Below are 14,429 nucleotides of genomic sequence, written 5' to 3'. Positions count from 1 at the left end.
AGCTGGTATCTCTTAACCCTAGGCACTAGCTCAGGCTCCTACCCCACCAGACAGGAGATGTTTCATGTCCAAAGAGCTAGTTTAAATAGCCAGCAATCAGACTGTCACGACGTCTGCCCTCAACTGCTACCCAATACACACTGCACCTGACACCTAGACCGCCTTCTTCAGCCTGTCGATCAACAAATAACATAATTGATCAATGGATGTTGTTTACCAGATGGCAGTTTTTAAAAACATAAAATATTTATTTTTTACATTTAAATATGTAATATTCATACACTGCTCAAAAAAAATTAAAGGAACATTTTGAAAACACTTCAAATTTGAATGCTGGATTTCTATAAATGACTGGATAATATGTTAAGAGCAAAAGGATACCATATCATTTGTTGGAAATAAAAATGATCAACCTACAGAGAGCTGAATTCAAAGACACCCAAAAATCAAAGTACAAAAATGATGTGGCAGGCTAGTTCAGTTTGGAGAAATTTAATTGCAGCAACTCAAAATGGTACACTGTAGTCTGTATGGCCCCCACGTGCTTGTATGCATGCCTGACAACGTCAGCGCATGCTCCTAATGAGACAATAAATGGTGTCCTGGGGGATCTTGTCCCTGATCAGGACCAGTGAGGTCCTTGCAGTTAATATTTCTAGCAGTCTTTGTTGTTATAATGAAATCATAGTCAATAAAATTTTGAATGTGTTAGATTTTTTTTTTTTTTTTTTTTTTAGCTCCACAACAGTTTACATGTTTGTTGCCATTTCCTGAACAAGCTGTCATGAATTATGGTCTTGTAAACCAGCTATTTTCCTCAGGTGCTGATTTTTAGGATTTGTGTAGGGTACTCAGACTGTGGTTTCTCTGCCTCTCTGACCCCAGAATGAAAGACTGGCTATACTATTAGAGTAATTGCAAGATCTGGCCTTGCACTAAGTTTTTTTCTTTTTTGTGCCATTTTGTTTGTAACTGTTTCCATATGATTGGTTGGGCTCATGGGAGGACAGATGATGAAATATAACACACAAATCCCATCTAAATAACAGAAAAACACACAATAGAGCTTTCTGTATATCAAATGCACACATTAATATATACAAGCGTGCGCACACACACACACACACACACACACACACACACACACAAACACACACACACACACACACACACACAGAGTTGGGGTTGTGATCAACTGAGTTGTTTAAAAATGATTTGCTGACATGTTAGAACTCCAAAGTAAAATGTTTTAATGCTTTCAAGGAACGACATAAAATACCAAACTGTCAGAAATAAAACATTAAAAAGTTGTGATTATCAAGGGTGAGTCAGTGTGGTTATGTTATTGGTGGAAGGGGCTGGAAGCAGATTTCTGTGCATTTTTACTGAACAATTATCATCCATGACCAATGCTGTGATCAACTCAATATGTCTTATTTGACCCAGCGGAGAAGATCACAAATTGCACAAGCCTGGGACCAATTAACAAGTTATAGGCGTGCATGGACTACCAGCATACTTTTCAAAGTCGATTTGTCTCTCTGTCCAGCTGGTGGCGCTAGTGCATCTCACTGAAGCCTGTCCAGATTTCCACTGACTAAACATGCTACTCTTTCCTATGGCCCACAGGCAATACAAGGTCCTGGTCTTCTGTGCGTGAACACCAATGCATATACCAAATATTTCAAAGCAAATAACAAATCAAAAGAGAAATTGTGTTCTTCCACCTCATTGTTCAAACAGAACAGACTGAGAACATTTCTGTTTGTCAGTGTAAGGCAGCTAATTCAAGTTTGAGTAGATCTGCTGATTTACTCAAAGCTGAGCTCCTCTTTATTGATCTGCTGCATGTCTGAGTACTGCTGCCGTGAAAACTGACTCCTCTGCTGTCAGCATGTCTTAACACTCATTAGCTCAATCACCGAATACCCTGCAAAAAATATGATCAGTACCTACCATCCTTGAAATGCATAGAGTCAAGCAGCAGAATTTCTTAGCAGTTTATCACAGAGGGAACAGGCAAGCAGAGCTGGCCCAGGAGCGCTGGCAATATGTAGAACAAAACACACAGCTGTTCACAAGAACAATCAACTGATTAGGAGGCTGTATCATTTCATATTTTTAACTTTGAGGGTGCAGACAAACAACAATAGTGTCAATACAATAGTGAGAGATTTGAGAAAATCAGTTTTGGAGCTCTGTATCACAGTTCAATATCAATGAACTAATACAGATTTGGATGGCATTTCCTAAAATACAGACAACACTCTGACATTTATTTATTTACTTTTACAAAAACTGCAGAATGTCCATTTCCTGTTATGAAGGACAATGCTCTGTAAACTTTACTTTGATTTTTAATTTTTTGACAGAATAACTAGTTTATGTCTCAGTGTCTCTTGTGTCTAAATAGAAGTCATGTCCTAATTCTTGCAAATGAAAGCAAAAAACTTAAATATCTCTGAAAGCATTTAGATTTAATGGATCATTTATTGGAATAATATGAATTTAAAAAATCTAACACCACTACCACTTTAAAAATGCTAAATTGTAGCTGATGTTTATACAGCGCTCACCCCAAACAATTGAATAGTTTATGTTTTATCATACTTTCTATTTATGGAGCGAGACGGAGCATTAATTAAAGATTCAATGTCTTAAGTAAAGTGTAGTTTCTAAACTGATTTCCATGTCATGTGAAATCAGTATTTTATTCCTTATAACCCAGTCAGAATTCTGGCCCCCACAGGTTTCAGTTTCAGTTTTTTATTTGTCATATGCAAGTTAGCACAGGGTCAACATTGCAATGAAATGTGTTTGTCGAGCAGCAGTCACTCAGCAGCATGTGTGTTGGCTGTGTGCTCATATGGCACAATCATTCAATCATTCAATCAATCAATCAATCAATCAATCAATCAATCAATCAATCAATCAATCAATCAATCAATCAATCAATCACTCCCAGATACTATTGATCTCAACTCATTGTGTGTACTGTATAAAGCACACCTATACCATGAGTCATTAAGCTGAGATGTAAGCTAAACAATAGGAATTAGGTCCAACCCATCAATATATATGTCCTACTGGATTTTGGATACAAAATTGGAATAATAAGCTGGCCACAGGAGGTGACAGATGCCACTCGCGTCAAGACATGAAAACTCCTTACAAAGCATGGAGGTCACTAACCATTGGTCCAGCACCCTGAGGCTCTATGAGCAACAGAAAGAAGGAGGGGGAGGAGGAGTGAGTGTCAGAGCCACAATACAGGATGAAACATGGAGCATCCGCAAATACCTCAGGAAGATGGGCCCCTGAGATGAGCCGTTCCAATAGTGCCTCAGACAAATGAAGATAGATGGGGATGAGGAAGAGGAACTATAATGAAAGACCAAGCCTCTGCATGGCATGTACCATCAACAGAGCGAGTGGATCAGAGCACAGAGGCTCTGATGATAGCAGCACAAGGAGAGACCTGAAGCACCAGATCCACAGAGGCAGCAGTTTACCAAGACTGACAGGACCCAAGGTGGCGTGTGTGCAAAGATGCCCCTGAGACTAACCAACACATAGTAGCAGGACGCAAGACGCAAGGTTGAACCATATACACTGAGACAGGTAACGACCTCGCCAGTGAAGCCAGCAACCTTGCCAGTGCAGCCAGTGACCTCAAAAAGCAGAAAAGCACAAGAAGCAAAGTGAAGATAAAAGACTCAAGAGATGAAGGCAATTACCAGAAATGTTCCATTTAAATCACACACAGACCCGGGTCAACTGCAGGATCGGCTGTCTTTTTTTTTTTGTCTCTGTACAATATTGAATGCGATCTATTACTGCCACTCTGGTAATGGTAATCCATCTCTGACAGACCTTTCATAGCATATGTGGCTTTTTGGAAGTGAACACTGAGACTGAGGGCAAAATAACAGATTAACAACCCTAATTTGTCCTGAGGTTTTAATGGCCAAAATTATATGCAATCTTCCCCCTGTCTTCTATCAATCTCAGCGTCACCGTGGTCAGTTTGAATTCACATTTATAGTCAGCCATGTGCTTTCAATTTCTTCTGTGGACTAATAAAGGCCATTTGAGAAAGGGGCATTTTGATTGGGTGATTTCTCTTTTTTCTCTTTAAAAACCTCTGGACTGCAGAGTGTGAATGTTTGACAGTTACAAATGCTGCTCTGGCAGGTTCACATTTCTTTCAACCAGCCAGCGAGAGGACTGATTCTTTAAGCTGACGCAAATGTGAAGAGAAGACAAACTGTACACACACACACACATACAATCACACGCAAACACAAAACCTGGATTCAATAATCCAGACTGCTCTATTAAGATGAGAGGCCGAACATACATAACCACTGTCAGAAAAACTCAATGTAAAACTATGGAGGAAATGAAAGTTCAACAAAGTTTAATGTGATCCATCAGAATATGGAAATATTTCAGACAAGAACCCAACTGTACTGTCTCTGCGCCATATTGAAAATTCGTTGTTTCCATTTCTTATAGTTTGAGAGCCTGAACTGTAAATACTTCTGCCTGACGAAATTCTGATAAATCATTTTCTTAGTCTTACACTGTGACTTTTACAGTTTTGTGCCAGGTTTCTGAGATTTACCACATCTGAAAATATCCAGTACAATGAAACCTCCGCGTGGTATTGTATTGTTTGCACATCCATACTAGACTAGTGGAAGAGTGGAACGTCAACATTTTTTGTAAAAGACATTCCCACTGTTAAAAAAAAGGTATAGAAATAACAGACAAAACGTTTGTTTCACAATTTATCAATCAGAACTACATTCAGAATGAATGCATCCCAAAGTATTGCAGAGTCCTCACAAAGTGTGGGACAATTTTCACAATTTTAAAGATTTGCACACAAATAGGAATGTCTCTGCAAAGCCAGATTTCATTATCAGTTCCAGTGAAAGAGAATAACGCCCCAAATATGGCAAAATCCAAAGTCTGTAGTCTATATAGCAGGGGTAGGCGACTCCAGTTGTTTTGAAAGGCCAAGACAGATTCCAAACCACTGCTTTGTAAAGACATTTTTTATAAACGTGTGCAAAACAAGGCACTTCAAAAGTTTTCACTGTTTACTCTAGTTTGAGTAAAGTTAAGCAATACATTATTAATGGCAGTACCTGAAATCTTTAGGTACTGGCATTATATAATATATGCGATATATAAAACTAGTCTGGTACTTTACATGGCAGCAGTTTAAGGAAATAAACATATGTATAAAATCTGTTTTCTGGCTCACTATAAAAATGACCAATCAAAATGTCTGTGTTAAAATTAACAAAATCAAATCAAAAATAAAGCAACCTGAAAGGCAATTCTACCATCTTCAGTTACTTTTTACCATAATCATATTATCATATTTAATCTGCTAAATCTGTTTTCAAACTACTGTGTTTGTCTTCGACTTTTCCACTATGCAATCCTCTCGCCCCCTTTTTAGTGACCACAATTGTTCGTTTAGAGTAGCAGAAATGTTACTGACTAAATTTTGGAATTATTTTAGATGAAAATATAAAAAAGAAAAGTAAACATCAATTAGTGCTCGCCAGGTTCAAATTTAGATGATTGTGTAAAAAATGTAAAAAAGAAAGGAAAAAAACAACAACTCTGTGCTCCTTGGAAGGATTTTTGCAGGTCTGCAACACATTGGCTCTAATTCCAATGGAAAGCACTAGTAGTATCATCCCACTTTTCTCATCTTTGCAAACAAAACCAGTAGTAAGTTGACTCCTAGTCTGCTCTATATGCAGTACTATGTGTGTACAAATAACCCGACTCATCCTTTCATCCCTTCGTGGGACCGTCAGAGTGAAACTTCAAAGCTACCCACACACTGTAATGTGGCCTCCAACCAACCAGCCCAGCCTCTTCCTGTAGCTTCAGAGAAAACACAGTGTATATGAAATGCACAATATGACAGTTACCATGGAGCGGTGACGTTCTTCTTCTTGAAATCTGAGACATAATTGAGGTTTTTCTGCTCTCTACTCTGTACCTGTTATTCAGACATAATTATGGTATTCTGAGCTGCCATAAATGCTATTAGGACTAATCTCATTAGCAGTGTATTGCTCAAGGACTTTTTTGATATTTCGAAATCCTGAACCATAAATCGAGCAAACAGCAGTGATAAAGAGACAACCCACTTCCACTAAGTCACATATTATTTATCTGAAAATGTTGGATTTCTCTTTGTACTTCAGTTTGCTTAGAAGTAGAAAAATATAAACTTAGTAATCAGACAACAATTAAACATGAATAATCACAATTACCTCATTACACTACAATGCTCTGCATTACACTGCCCTTCCATTCATTTTAACCATTCCTACAGAACAGCATTTTTTTCTTATTTTTAAAAAGGAGACAATCTGGTACAGTTTTAACACAATAATTAGGCCTGATCGGTAATCTGGTGTCCCTGAACAGAGCCAAACAAAGAAAGCAGCAACACTGGAAGTAGCATGATTCTCCCATAGCCAGCCAGTTGTCTGTCAGGCCCTAATTTGATTCACTGAACTAGACTGCTCTACCCTATCTGTGGTACTCATATGGAATCATTTAATAAATATTAGGATTTACTGTGAAGGATAAAGCATAGAAGGAGACGGTGGTTCCGTTTTGGTAAAAAATCTAGGATTTAATTGCAGGTATCTGTGTGTGTTCTTTGCACACATACAGGTTATGGAAGTAGTTTTGCAATCATTAGTTGACAAATTTAAGATTCCACCCACTCATCTCTTTTGGGTCAAAAACCTGATGTCACTGTCACACAGTTGTGATAAAAAAAAATCAGTAGCATAAAATATAAAATGAGGTGTGAAACAAATCTTTTAAAATATTAACTGTTTATTTGTTACTGCCTGTTTATACATTCAGAAATAACCTTTTAGAGAAACAAAAATTAATCAGGCAGTTTGTCCTGTGAAAAAATATGGATTCGATCTTCTCTGGCTGTAGTTTCAACTTTCATACCGTGCTTCACTTCAGGCCAAACTCACCACCGTTCAACATTATTACAACCAGCAAGCTCAGCCTGTTTTTCATCTATACTTCTGTCCTTCAATAAATGGGGTAATTGCAGCAAGCACCTACAGAGTTATATCACACCCATAATGCTAGTGGCAGAGTTCCCAGAATTCATTACTGTGGGGTAGAAACAGACCTAGAGGAGCACCATGCCCCCCATTTCATTGGTGTTTCATACAGACTGTTTGATTTCCAACCTCTAAAAATATTTTGCATATGCAAGCTTTTAAAATGCATTAATCTCTCTATTTTTATATGTGAGTCTGTATTTGTGTTAACCATCTGATCATGGAAGTGGACAGCAAGGCCGAAACGTTTGACATTGCTGTTAAATATATCAAATGAAAATGAGCTAGAACACACGAAGTGTTGGTGGCATCAGCTGCAGTAAGTAATGTGAGCAGAGAATGCTTCACATTATAAAATAATGATTTCATTGCAGTGGCATTTTGTCAGGCAATTTCTAAAATGTATAGAAACTAAATGTAGAAAAAACAGTGGCTGTATCATTCAAAAAGCACCCTCGTCACGTTCAAAGAATCACCAGCAGGGATACGTTTGATACCTTTTAATATCACAGTTTTAAAAATGTGCTGACACTTATTGTTGTTTTTGTTTTTTGGACCTTACCGTAGGCAGTGAATACACAGTCTGCAGTTTTTCAGTTTCAGTTCAAATATACCCCAACACAAGAATCACATACTCCAAACAAATGACACCTCGTGCACTAATGAGGCACACCAGCAAACCTGACAGAAATAGTGGTCGACTGAGTAAGAGATCCACAAATTAGAAATAGTTTTACAGTCTGTCTAAAAGTGGCAAGACTGTGGAAAACCAGCTTTAGCAAAGGGAACTCTCTAAGTCATGAGGACTTTCGGTTGCCACATCAACTTCCTCAACGCACCTAAATAGTAATTAACAGTGGGCAGAGGCAAGCCTGGGCCTGTCTGACACACAGTAGATGACTAACACTAGTGTAGTCTCATCAAGTTCACAACTCAACAGCTATTTTCTTGCAACACTAGGAGATATTTGTTGTTTCTATCAGCTTGTTTCTGTCTACACCAAACTGTGACATATCTGGCCTCGGTCAGTATCAAAGGAATGCTCTGCTTTCTGCACAGGTTTGTAGCTGAGCCGATATCCTTACCTGTTCAAACTCTCTGAGGCTGTGCATCTGTACTGGGGGTCCTTTGTCTGTTTCGTCACCTGAGAAATCTGCACAGGTAGAAGAAGAAACATGTACACATCAACCCATTACTCGCAGAGGAGCTATTCTGCTGCAGGAATTTAATACCCTTAGGGTTTTCTATGTTTATAGCTTCATAACACAGAACAAGTCTGCTGTATACAGTGTGTTTAATAGTAAAAAACAAAAAGCATTTGATCTGCGAAATGCTGTTTAAATCTCCTCATGAATGCTTCCTATTTACAGTAAATTTGCTCTAGTTTCTGAGAATCATCAGTGCAACAGCAACGGGTGAAATTTAAACACTTCAGGGTTTTCTGAGCAACGTCTCTGAGACTGTGTGATCAACCATCACCTCGTTATAAACCCATTAAACCTAGATACAAATGGGCTGTGTGTGTCCTTATACACACACTCATAGAATTGATATAGTATATTGTGGTCCAATTTAAATATTTCCAGAGGTCTAAAGACATCACGAAGCCATGCTTATCCCCTATAACAGGCCAGGAGTTTTCCAAGAAAACTCCATCCAATACTTAGAATTCGATTTGTATAATAGTTTGAATTTTATCCCTTTAAAAGCAGGGGCAATTATCTGCAGGAGAAAGGGGGTGGTGGTAGTGAAGGGCAAGATCCCAAGGGGTGTAATCACGTTAGTTTTGGCAGAGTTTATATTTCTAACGATTCTTTAAAATTGCAGCACATTAAATATGATTAAAAAGCTGTTGTGTAAGAAGTTAGAAGGTATCCTGGATCAAGTGCTGAGATGTTAGCTGCTGCAGTGCCTGCAGCAAGCCAGGCTACGAAACACTACAGAACACCGATATGAATGACATAATAGTAGAAGTATGCAAGCACACATTTTGTTTGATTGGACTTCTCAGAACCATCATTAACATAATACATTACTTTTGTCCAAATCCTCATCACATTTAAATCACACTTTAATACTGTGAATTTTGACAAATAATTTCATGTCATTGTCCTGGTCTTTGACCCAGGACTATGATGAAGCTAGAAGCCAGAGAACAGTGATGCCTGAGGTAATCAGAGCATTCAGGGCAGTAACCACCAAACTGGGTGAATGGATCCAGCAGATCCCAGAAATCACTTTGGAGATCTGTCCTAGGAAGAGCAAAGATACTTCACAGGCCATCAAGCTGCCAAGGTAGGGGTATTCTTAAGTTATAGGACCCAAGTTTGAATGATAAAGGCAGCTTACTTACAAAGAAATGAACATTGTTTAATTTTTAGAAGCAGGAGAAAATGCACATTTAAAAAATAAGACAAGCACCACTTTGCATTTGTAATACATTAGGAGACACTTACCCATCATGCTTTTCGGCCTGGCCCGTTTATCTGCACCACAGTGCCTGAAAACAGAGACAGCTATCAGTAAAGTCCCTGAACATTTTCCCATGTGTCTTCACCATAATGATCCTTATCTTTGCACTAAACTTGTTTTCTGCTGGAGTCCTGTCTGCATGATGTATGAGTGAAAATGTAGTAAGTCGTACAAAGCAGTAGGAATGAGCAGAGCTGCTTCACACTGCCATGTCAGAGAAGCTGACACTCACATGCTGCTGGTGGAAAATGAGTCAGCAAATGCTTCAAGTCACACAGCCATCAGTCACCAATGGGGAAACAGTAAACAAAGACAGCATGGAATAATCCAAGAACTCCTTCCACCAACTGGCCGTGAAACTCTAACTTCTTAGAGACTTCCTCATTTTTGGGACCTAATGTTAACTAACCTGTGCACCCCTGCTAATATACATGAATTACAAGCCGCCATATATAGGAGAATACTCTGATTGGGTGAGGTTGGTTAAGTCATTTACACTCCTGAGACATATCCTGTAACCAGTGTTGGGGAGTAACGGAATACATGTACCGCTGTTATGTATTTAAAATACAAAATATGAGTAAATGTATTCCGTTACAGTTACCATTTAAAAGGTGGTATTTATAATACAGTTACTTTGTTGAAATAAAGGGATTACACGGCAGTCTTTTCCTGTTTCATATGTTAGGCTGTCCCCTCTCTATTTTTGGTAATTCCGTGCCGGTGGAAACCCAAACAAAACACACATTAAGAGGCTCTAATGCCTGTGTCTCAACCTTGCGGCCTGCATAATGACGTGACAACAGATTTTTTCAAATTATTGTTCAAAAAATTATTTAATATAAAGGCAATAGGCAGAGTGTTACAGGTATAGCCCTAAAGAATGTAGCCTTCTGGGAAGTGTAGCCCAGTTGTAAGTAAGCTATTAAGACTCGACTGTACACTGTGTTCGTGTTTTCCTCCAAAACAATAAGTTCCGTTGGAGCAGATTTTCAACGCCTCTCTCTGTCTCTCACTAGCGAAGTTGACCCAGACAACAAAGTAAAGCTAGATTACAGCTACAAGCCCGACACGGAACCTGACGTATTAGCCAGAGGTCCCTTTACTACGGTTTGGAGCCGCTGACCTGTTCTATATACGCATTCGCTGCCAAAAGTGCAGCTTTACCTAATGTCCACCTACTGTTACTCATTTAGATTAAGATTTAAACATCTAGTTGGTGTTGGTATGGCAAGTAACCTTCAGTAATAGTAATAAATCACACAGCAATAGTACATTCATGTAGTTGTAAAAAGCATGAGAATGTATTAAGTAATCCAGAGTATTCAGAATACATTACTCTCATTGAGTAACGTAACAGAATACTTTACAAAATACACCTATCAACAACTCCGTGCAGTGATTGCTAGATAGCTAACTTTTTTGCTAACATTACATTGCCAAATTACTTCACCAGCTAATATGATCTTTTAGAATAACTGATATGATGATGATATTTATTCATCAGTAAATCATTTATTAGCCAAACGCAAAGACTGAATTCATGTGAATTATTGGTTGGCAAGCTAGCCAATTTTGCAGCCTGGGACACTGAGAATCAGAATCAGAATACTCTATTGATCCCTGGGGGAAATTATTTTTTGTTACAGTGCTCCATTATAAACCAACATAAACCAACATCAACAAGACAGACAATACGCTAACTAAGAATAGTACTATATATATATATAAAAAAAAAAAACACCCAGCACGCCCCTGCGGGCGGTTTATCCTTCAAGCTCGGGTCCTCTACCAGAGGCCTGGGAGCTTGAGGGTCCTGCGCAGTATCTTAGCTGTTCCCAGGACTGCGCTCTTCTGGACAGAGATCTCCGATGTTATTCCCGGGATCTGCTGGAGCCACTCGCCTAGCTTGGGAGTCACCGCACCTAGTGCTCCGATTACCACGGGGACCACCGTTACCTTCACCCTCCACATCCTCTCCAGCTCTTCTCTGAGCCCTTGGTATTTCTCCAGCTTCTCGTGTTCCTTCTTCCTGATGTTGCTGTCATTCGGAACCGCTACATCGATCACTACGGCCGTCTTCTTCTGTTTGTCTACCACCACTATGTCCGGTTGGTTAGCCGCCACCATTTTGTCCGTCTGTATCTGGAAGTCCCACAGGATCATTCTCCACCACCCTTGGGGGCATCTCCCATTTTGACCTCGGGACTTCCAGGTTATACTCGGCACAGATGTTCCTGTACACTATGCCGGCCACTTGGTTATGGCGTTCCATGTATGCCTTGCCTGCTAGCATCTTGCACCCTGCTGTTATGTGCTGCATTGTCTCTGGGGCATCTTTACACAGCCTGCACCTGGGGTCTTGCCTGGTGTGATAGACCCCAGCCTCTATGGATCTTGTACTCAGAGCTTGTTCTTGTGCTGCCATGATTAGTGCCTCTGTGCTGTCTTTCAGTCCAGCTTTGTCCAGCCACTGGTAGGATTTCTGGATATCAGCCACCTCCTCTATCTGCCGGTGGTACATACCGTGCAGGGGCCTGTCCTTCCATGATGGTTCCTCGTCTCCCTCCTCTTTCTTGGGTTTCTGCTGCCTGAGGTATTCACTGAGCACTCGGTCAGTTGGGGCCATCTTCCCAATGTATTCTTGGATGTTCGTTGTCTCATCCTGGACTGTGGTGCTGACACTCACCAGTCCCCGGCCCCCTTCCTTCCGCTTAGCGTACAGCCTCAGGGTGCTGGACTTGGGGTGAAACCCTCCATGCATGGTAAGGAGCTTTCTTGTCTTTATGTCAGTGGCTTCTATCTCCTCCTTTGGCCAGCCTATTACCCCAGCAGGGTACCTGATCACGGGCAGGGCATACGTGTTGATGGCCCGGATCTTGTTCTTACCATTCAGCTGACTCCTCAGGACTTGCCTGACCCTCTGCAGGTACTTGGTGGTTGCAGCCTTTCTAGCGGCCTCTTCATGGTTCCCATTTGCCTGCGGGATCCCCAGGTACTTGTAACTGTCCTCTATGTCTGCAATGTTGCCTTCTGGTAGTTCAATCCCCTCAGTTCTGACTACCTTCCCTCTCTTTGTTACCATCCGACTACACTTCTCCAGTCCGAACGACATTCCAATGTCATTGCTGTATAGCCTGGTAGTGTGGGTCAGTGAATCGATGTCTCGTTCACTCTTGGCATACAGCTTGATGTCATCCATGTACAGGAGGTGGCTGACAACTGCTCCGTTCCGTAGTCAGTATCCGTAGCCAGTCTTGTTAATGATCTCACTGAGGGGGTTCAGGCCTATGCAGAACAGCAGTGGGGACAGAGCATCTCCTTGGTAGATCCCGCACTTGATGGTGACTTGTGCTATGGGCTTGGAGTTGGCCTCTAGTGTTGTACGCCACATCCCCATTGAGTTCCTGATGAAGGCTCTTAGGGTCCCATTGATCTTGTACAATTCTAGGCATTCCAGTATCCAGCTGTGGGGCATTGAGTCATAGGCCTTCTTGTAATCAATCCAGGCAGTGCACAGGTTGGTCAGTCTGGTCTTGCAGTCTCGGCTGACTGTTCTGTCTACCAGTAGCTGGTGTTTTGCGCCTCTGGTATTCTTGCCAATTCCTTTCTGTGTCCCACTCATGTATTGACCCATGTGCCTGTTCATCTTAGCCGATATGATGCCTGACAGGAGCTTCCATGTAGTACAAGGACCTTCTTGGGGTCCTTGGGGATCAGGACCGTCCGGCCTTCAGTTAGCCATTCCGGGTGTCTCTCGTTAACTAGCAGCTGGTTCATTTGTGCTGCCAGACGCTCGTGGAGTGCAGTCAGCTTCTTTAGCCAGTAGGCGTGAACCATGTCGGGCCCTGGTGCTGTCCAACTCTTCATACTGGAGACCCTTTCTTGGATATCTGCCACTGTGATGGTTACTGGACCCTGTTCAGGGAGGTCGCTGTGGTCTGCCCTCAGATCCACTAGCCACTGAGCATTGCCGTTATGGGTTGCGTCCTTCTCCCATATGCTCTTCCAGTATAGCTCCGTCTCCAGCCTTGGTGGTGCTGTTCTCTTATTATTGTTCCCTTGCCACTGAGAGTACACCTTTGCTGGTTCTGTGGAGAACAGCTGGTTTATTCTCCTGCCTTCTATCTCTCTGGTGTACCTCCTCAAGCGGCTGGCCAAGGCTGTGAGTCTTTGCTTGGCAGTTTCCAAGGCCTCAGGTATGGACAGCTTGCTGTATTTCTTAGGCACCTTATTTGTCGCACCTTTCTGCAACTCCGTTAGTTGGCTAACCTCCCTCCGTGCTACTTTGATCTTGCCCTCTAGCCTCCTTCTCCATGGAGGGTACTGCCCCTTGTGGCTGTTCAACTTGTAGCCAAGCATCTCACTGATCACTGCTGCCGTATTGTAGATCAGCTTGTTAGTGTCGGTAATCGTGGTTGTAGGTATTGTCCGTAGTGCTGCATTAACATCATCTAGCAGACCTTCTGAGGGTACTTCACGTAATCTTGGTAACCGGCTACGGGGGATCCAGGTTTCAAGCTTGGCCATTATCCTATTTTTCAGGTCAGTTCCTCTCGCACTCAACGATCCTTCTCCTATCGCACTTGGGGCTATGTACCCAATCTCGGGTGGGGGTGATGATATCTCCCCCCTGACCTGGTGTCCTGACTCCTCCTTGCCGTCGCATTTGTGTTGTACCTCGTCAATCTCTAGCTGTGAGAGCAGTCCCTTCTTTCGAATGTTGGAACACTGAGCTACTAGTTGTTTCGCCGTCATTGTGGATGTTGGGTATCGAAGAATCCATAGGTCCGTCATCCTATTCATGTAGCCCCTTCCGCCGGG

General features: G+C 41.4%; 1 protein-coding gene across 6 annotated transcripts in view; it reads right to left on the bottom strand.

Annotated features, from left to right (window-relative positions):
- pde4dip (phosphodiesterase 4D interacting protein) overlaps positions 1-14,429 on the bottom strand; it is a 113,572-nt gene that overhangs the window by 76,170 nt on the left and 22,973 nt on the right. For 4 of the 6 annotated variants that reach the window (XM_080887865.1, XM_080887874.1, XM_080887871.1 and 1 more), the window contains exons 2-3: positions 9,590-9,633; positions 8,219-8,286 (exon numbers count right to left, since the gene is read on the bottom strand). In XM_080887865.1, the coding sequence (XP_080743991.1) occupies positions 8,219-8,286; positions 9,590-9,596 (75 nt within the window). In that variant the 5' untranslated portion in view covers positions 9,597-9,633. Of the gene's footprint in view, positions 1-8,218; positions 8,287-9,589; positions 9,634-9,718; positions 9,881-11,564; positions 11,588-14,429 lie in introns of those variants that run through there. The other 2 variants (XM_080887873.1, XM_080887866.1) reach the window with 2 other exon arrangements.

Source organism: Rhamphochromis sp. 'chilingali' (assembly GCF_963969265.1).
Source record: "Rhamphochromis sp. 'chilingali' genome assembly, chromosome: 7".
NCBI lineage: Eukaryota > Metazoa > Chordata > Actinopteri > Cichliformes > Cichlidae > Rhamphochromis > Rhamphochromis sp. 'chilingali'.
Note: the sequence above shows the minus strand (reverse complement) of the source record. Positions and strands in the feature narration are given on the sequence as shown.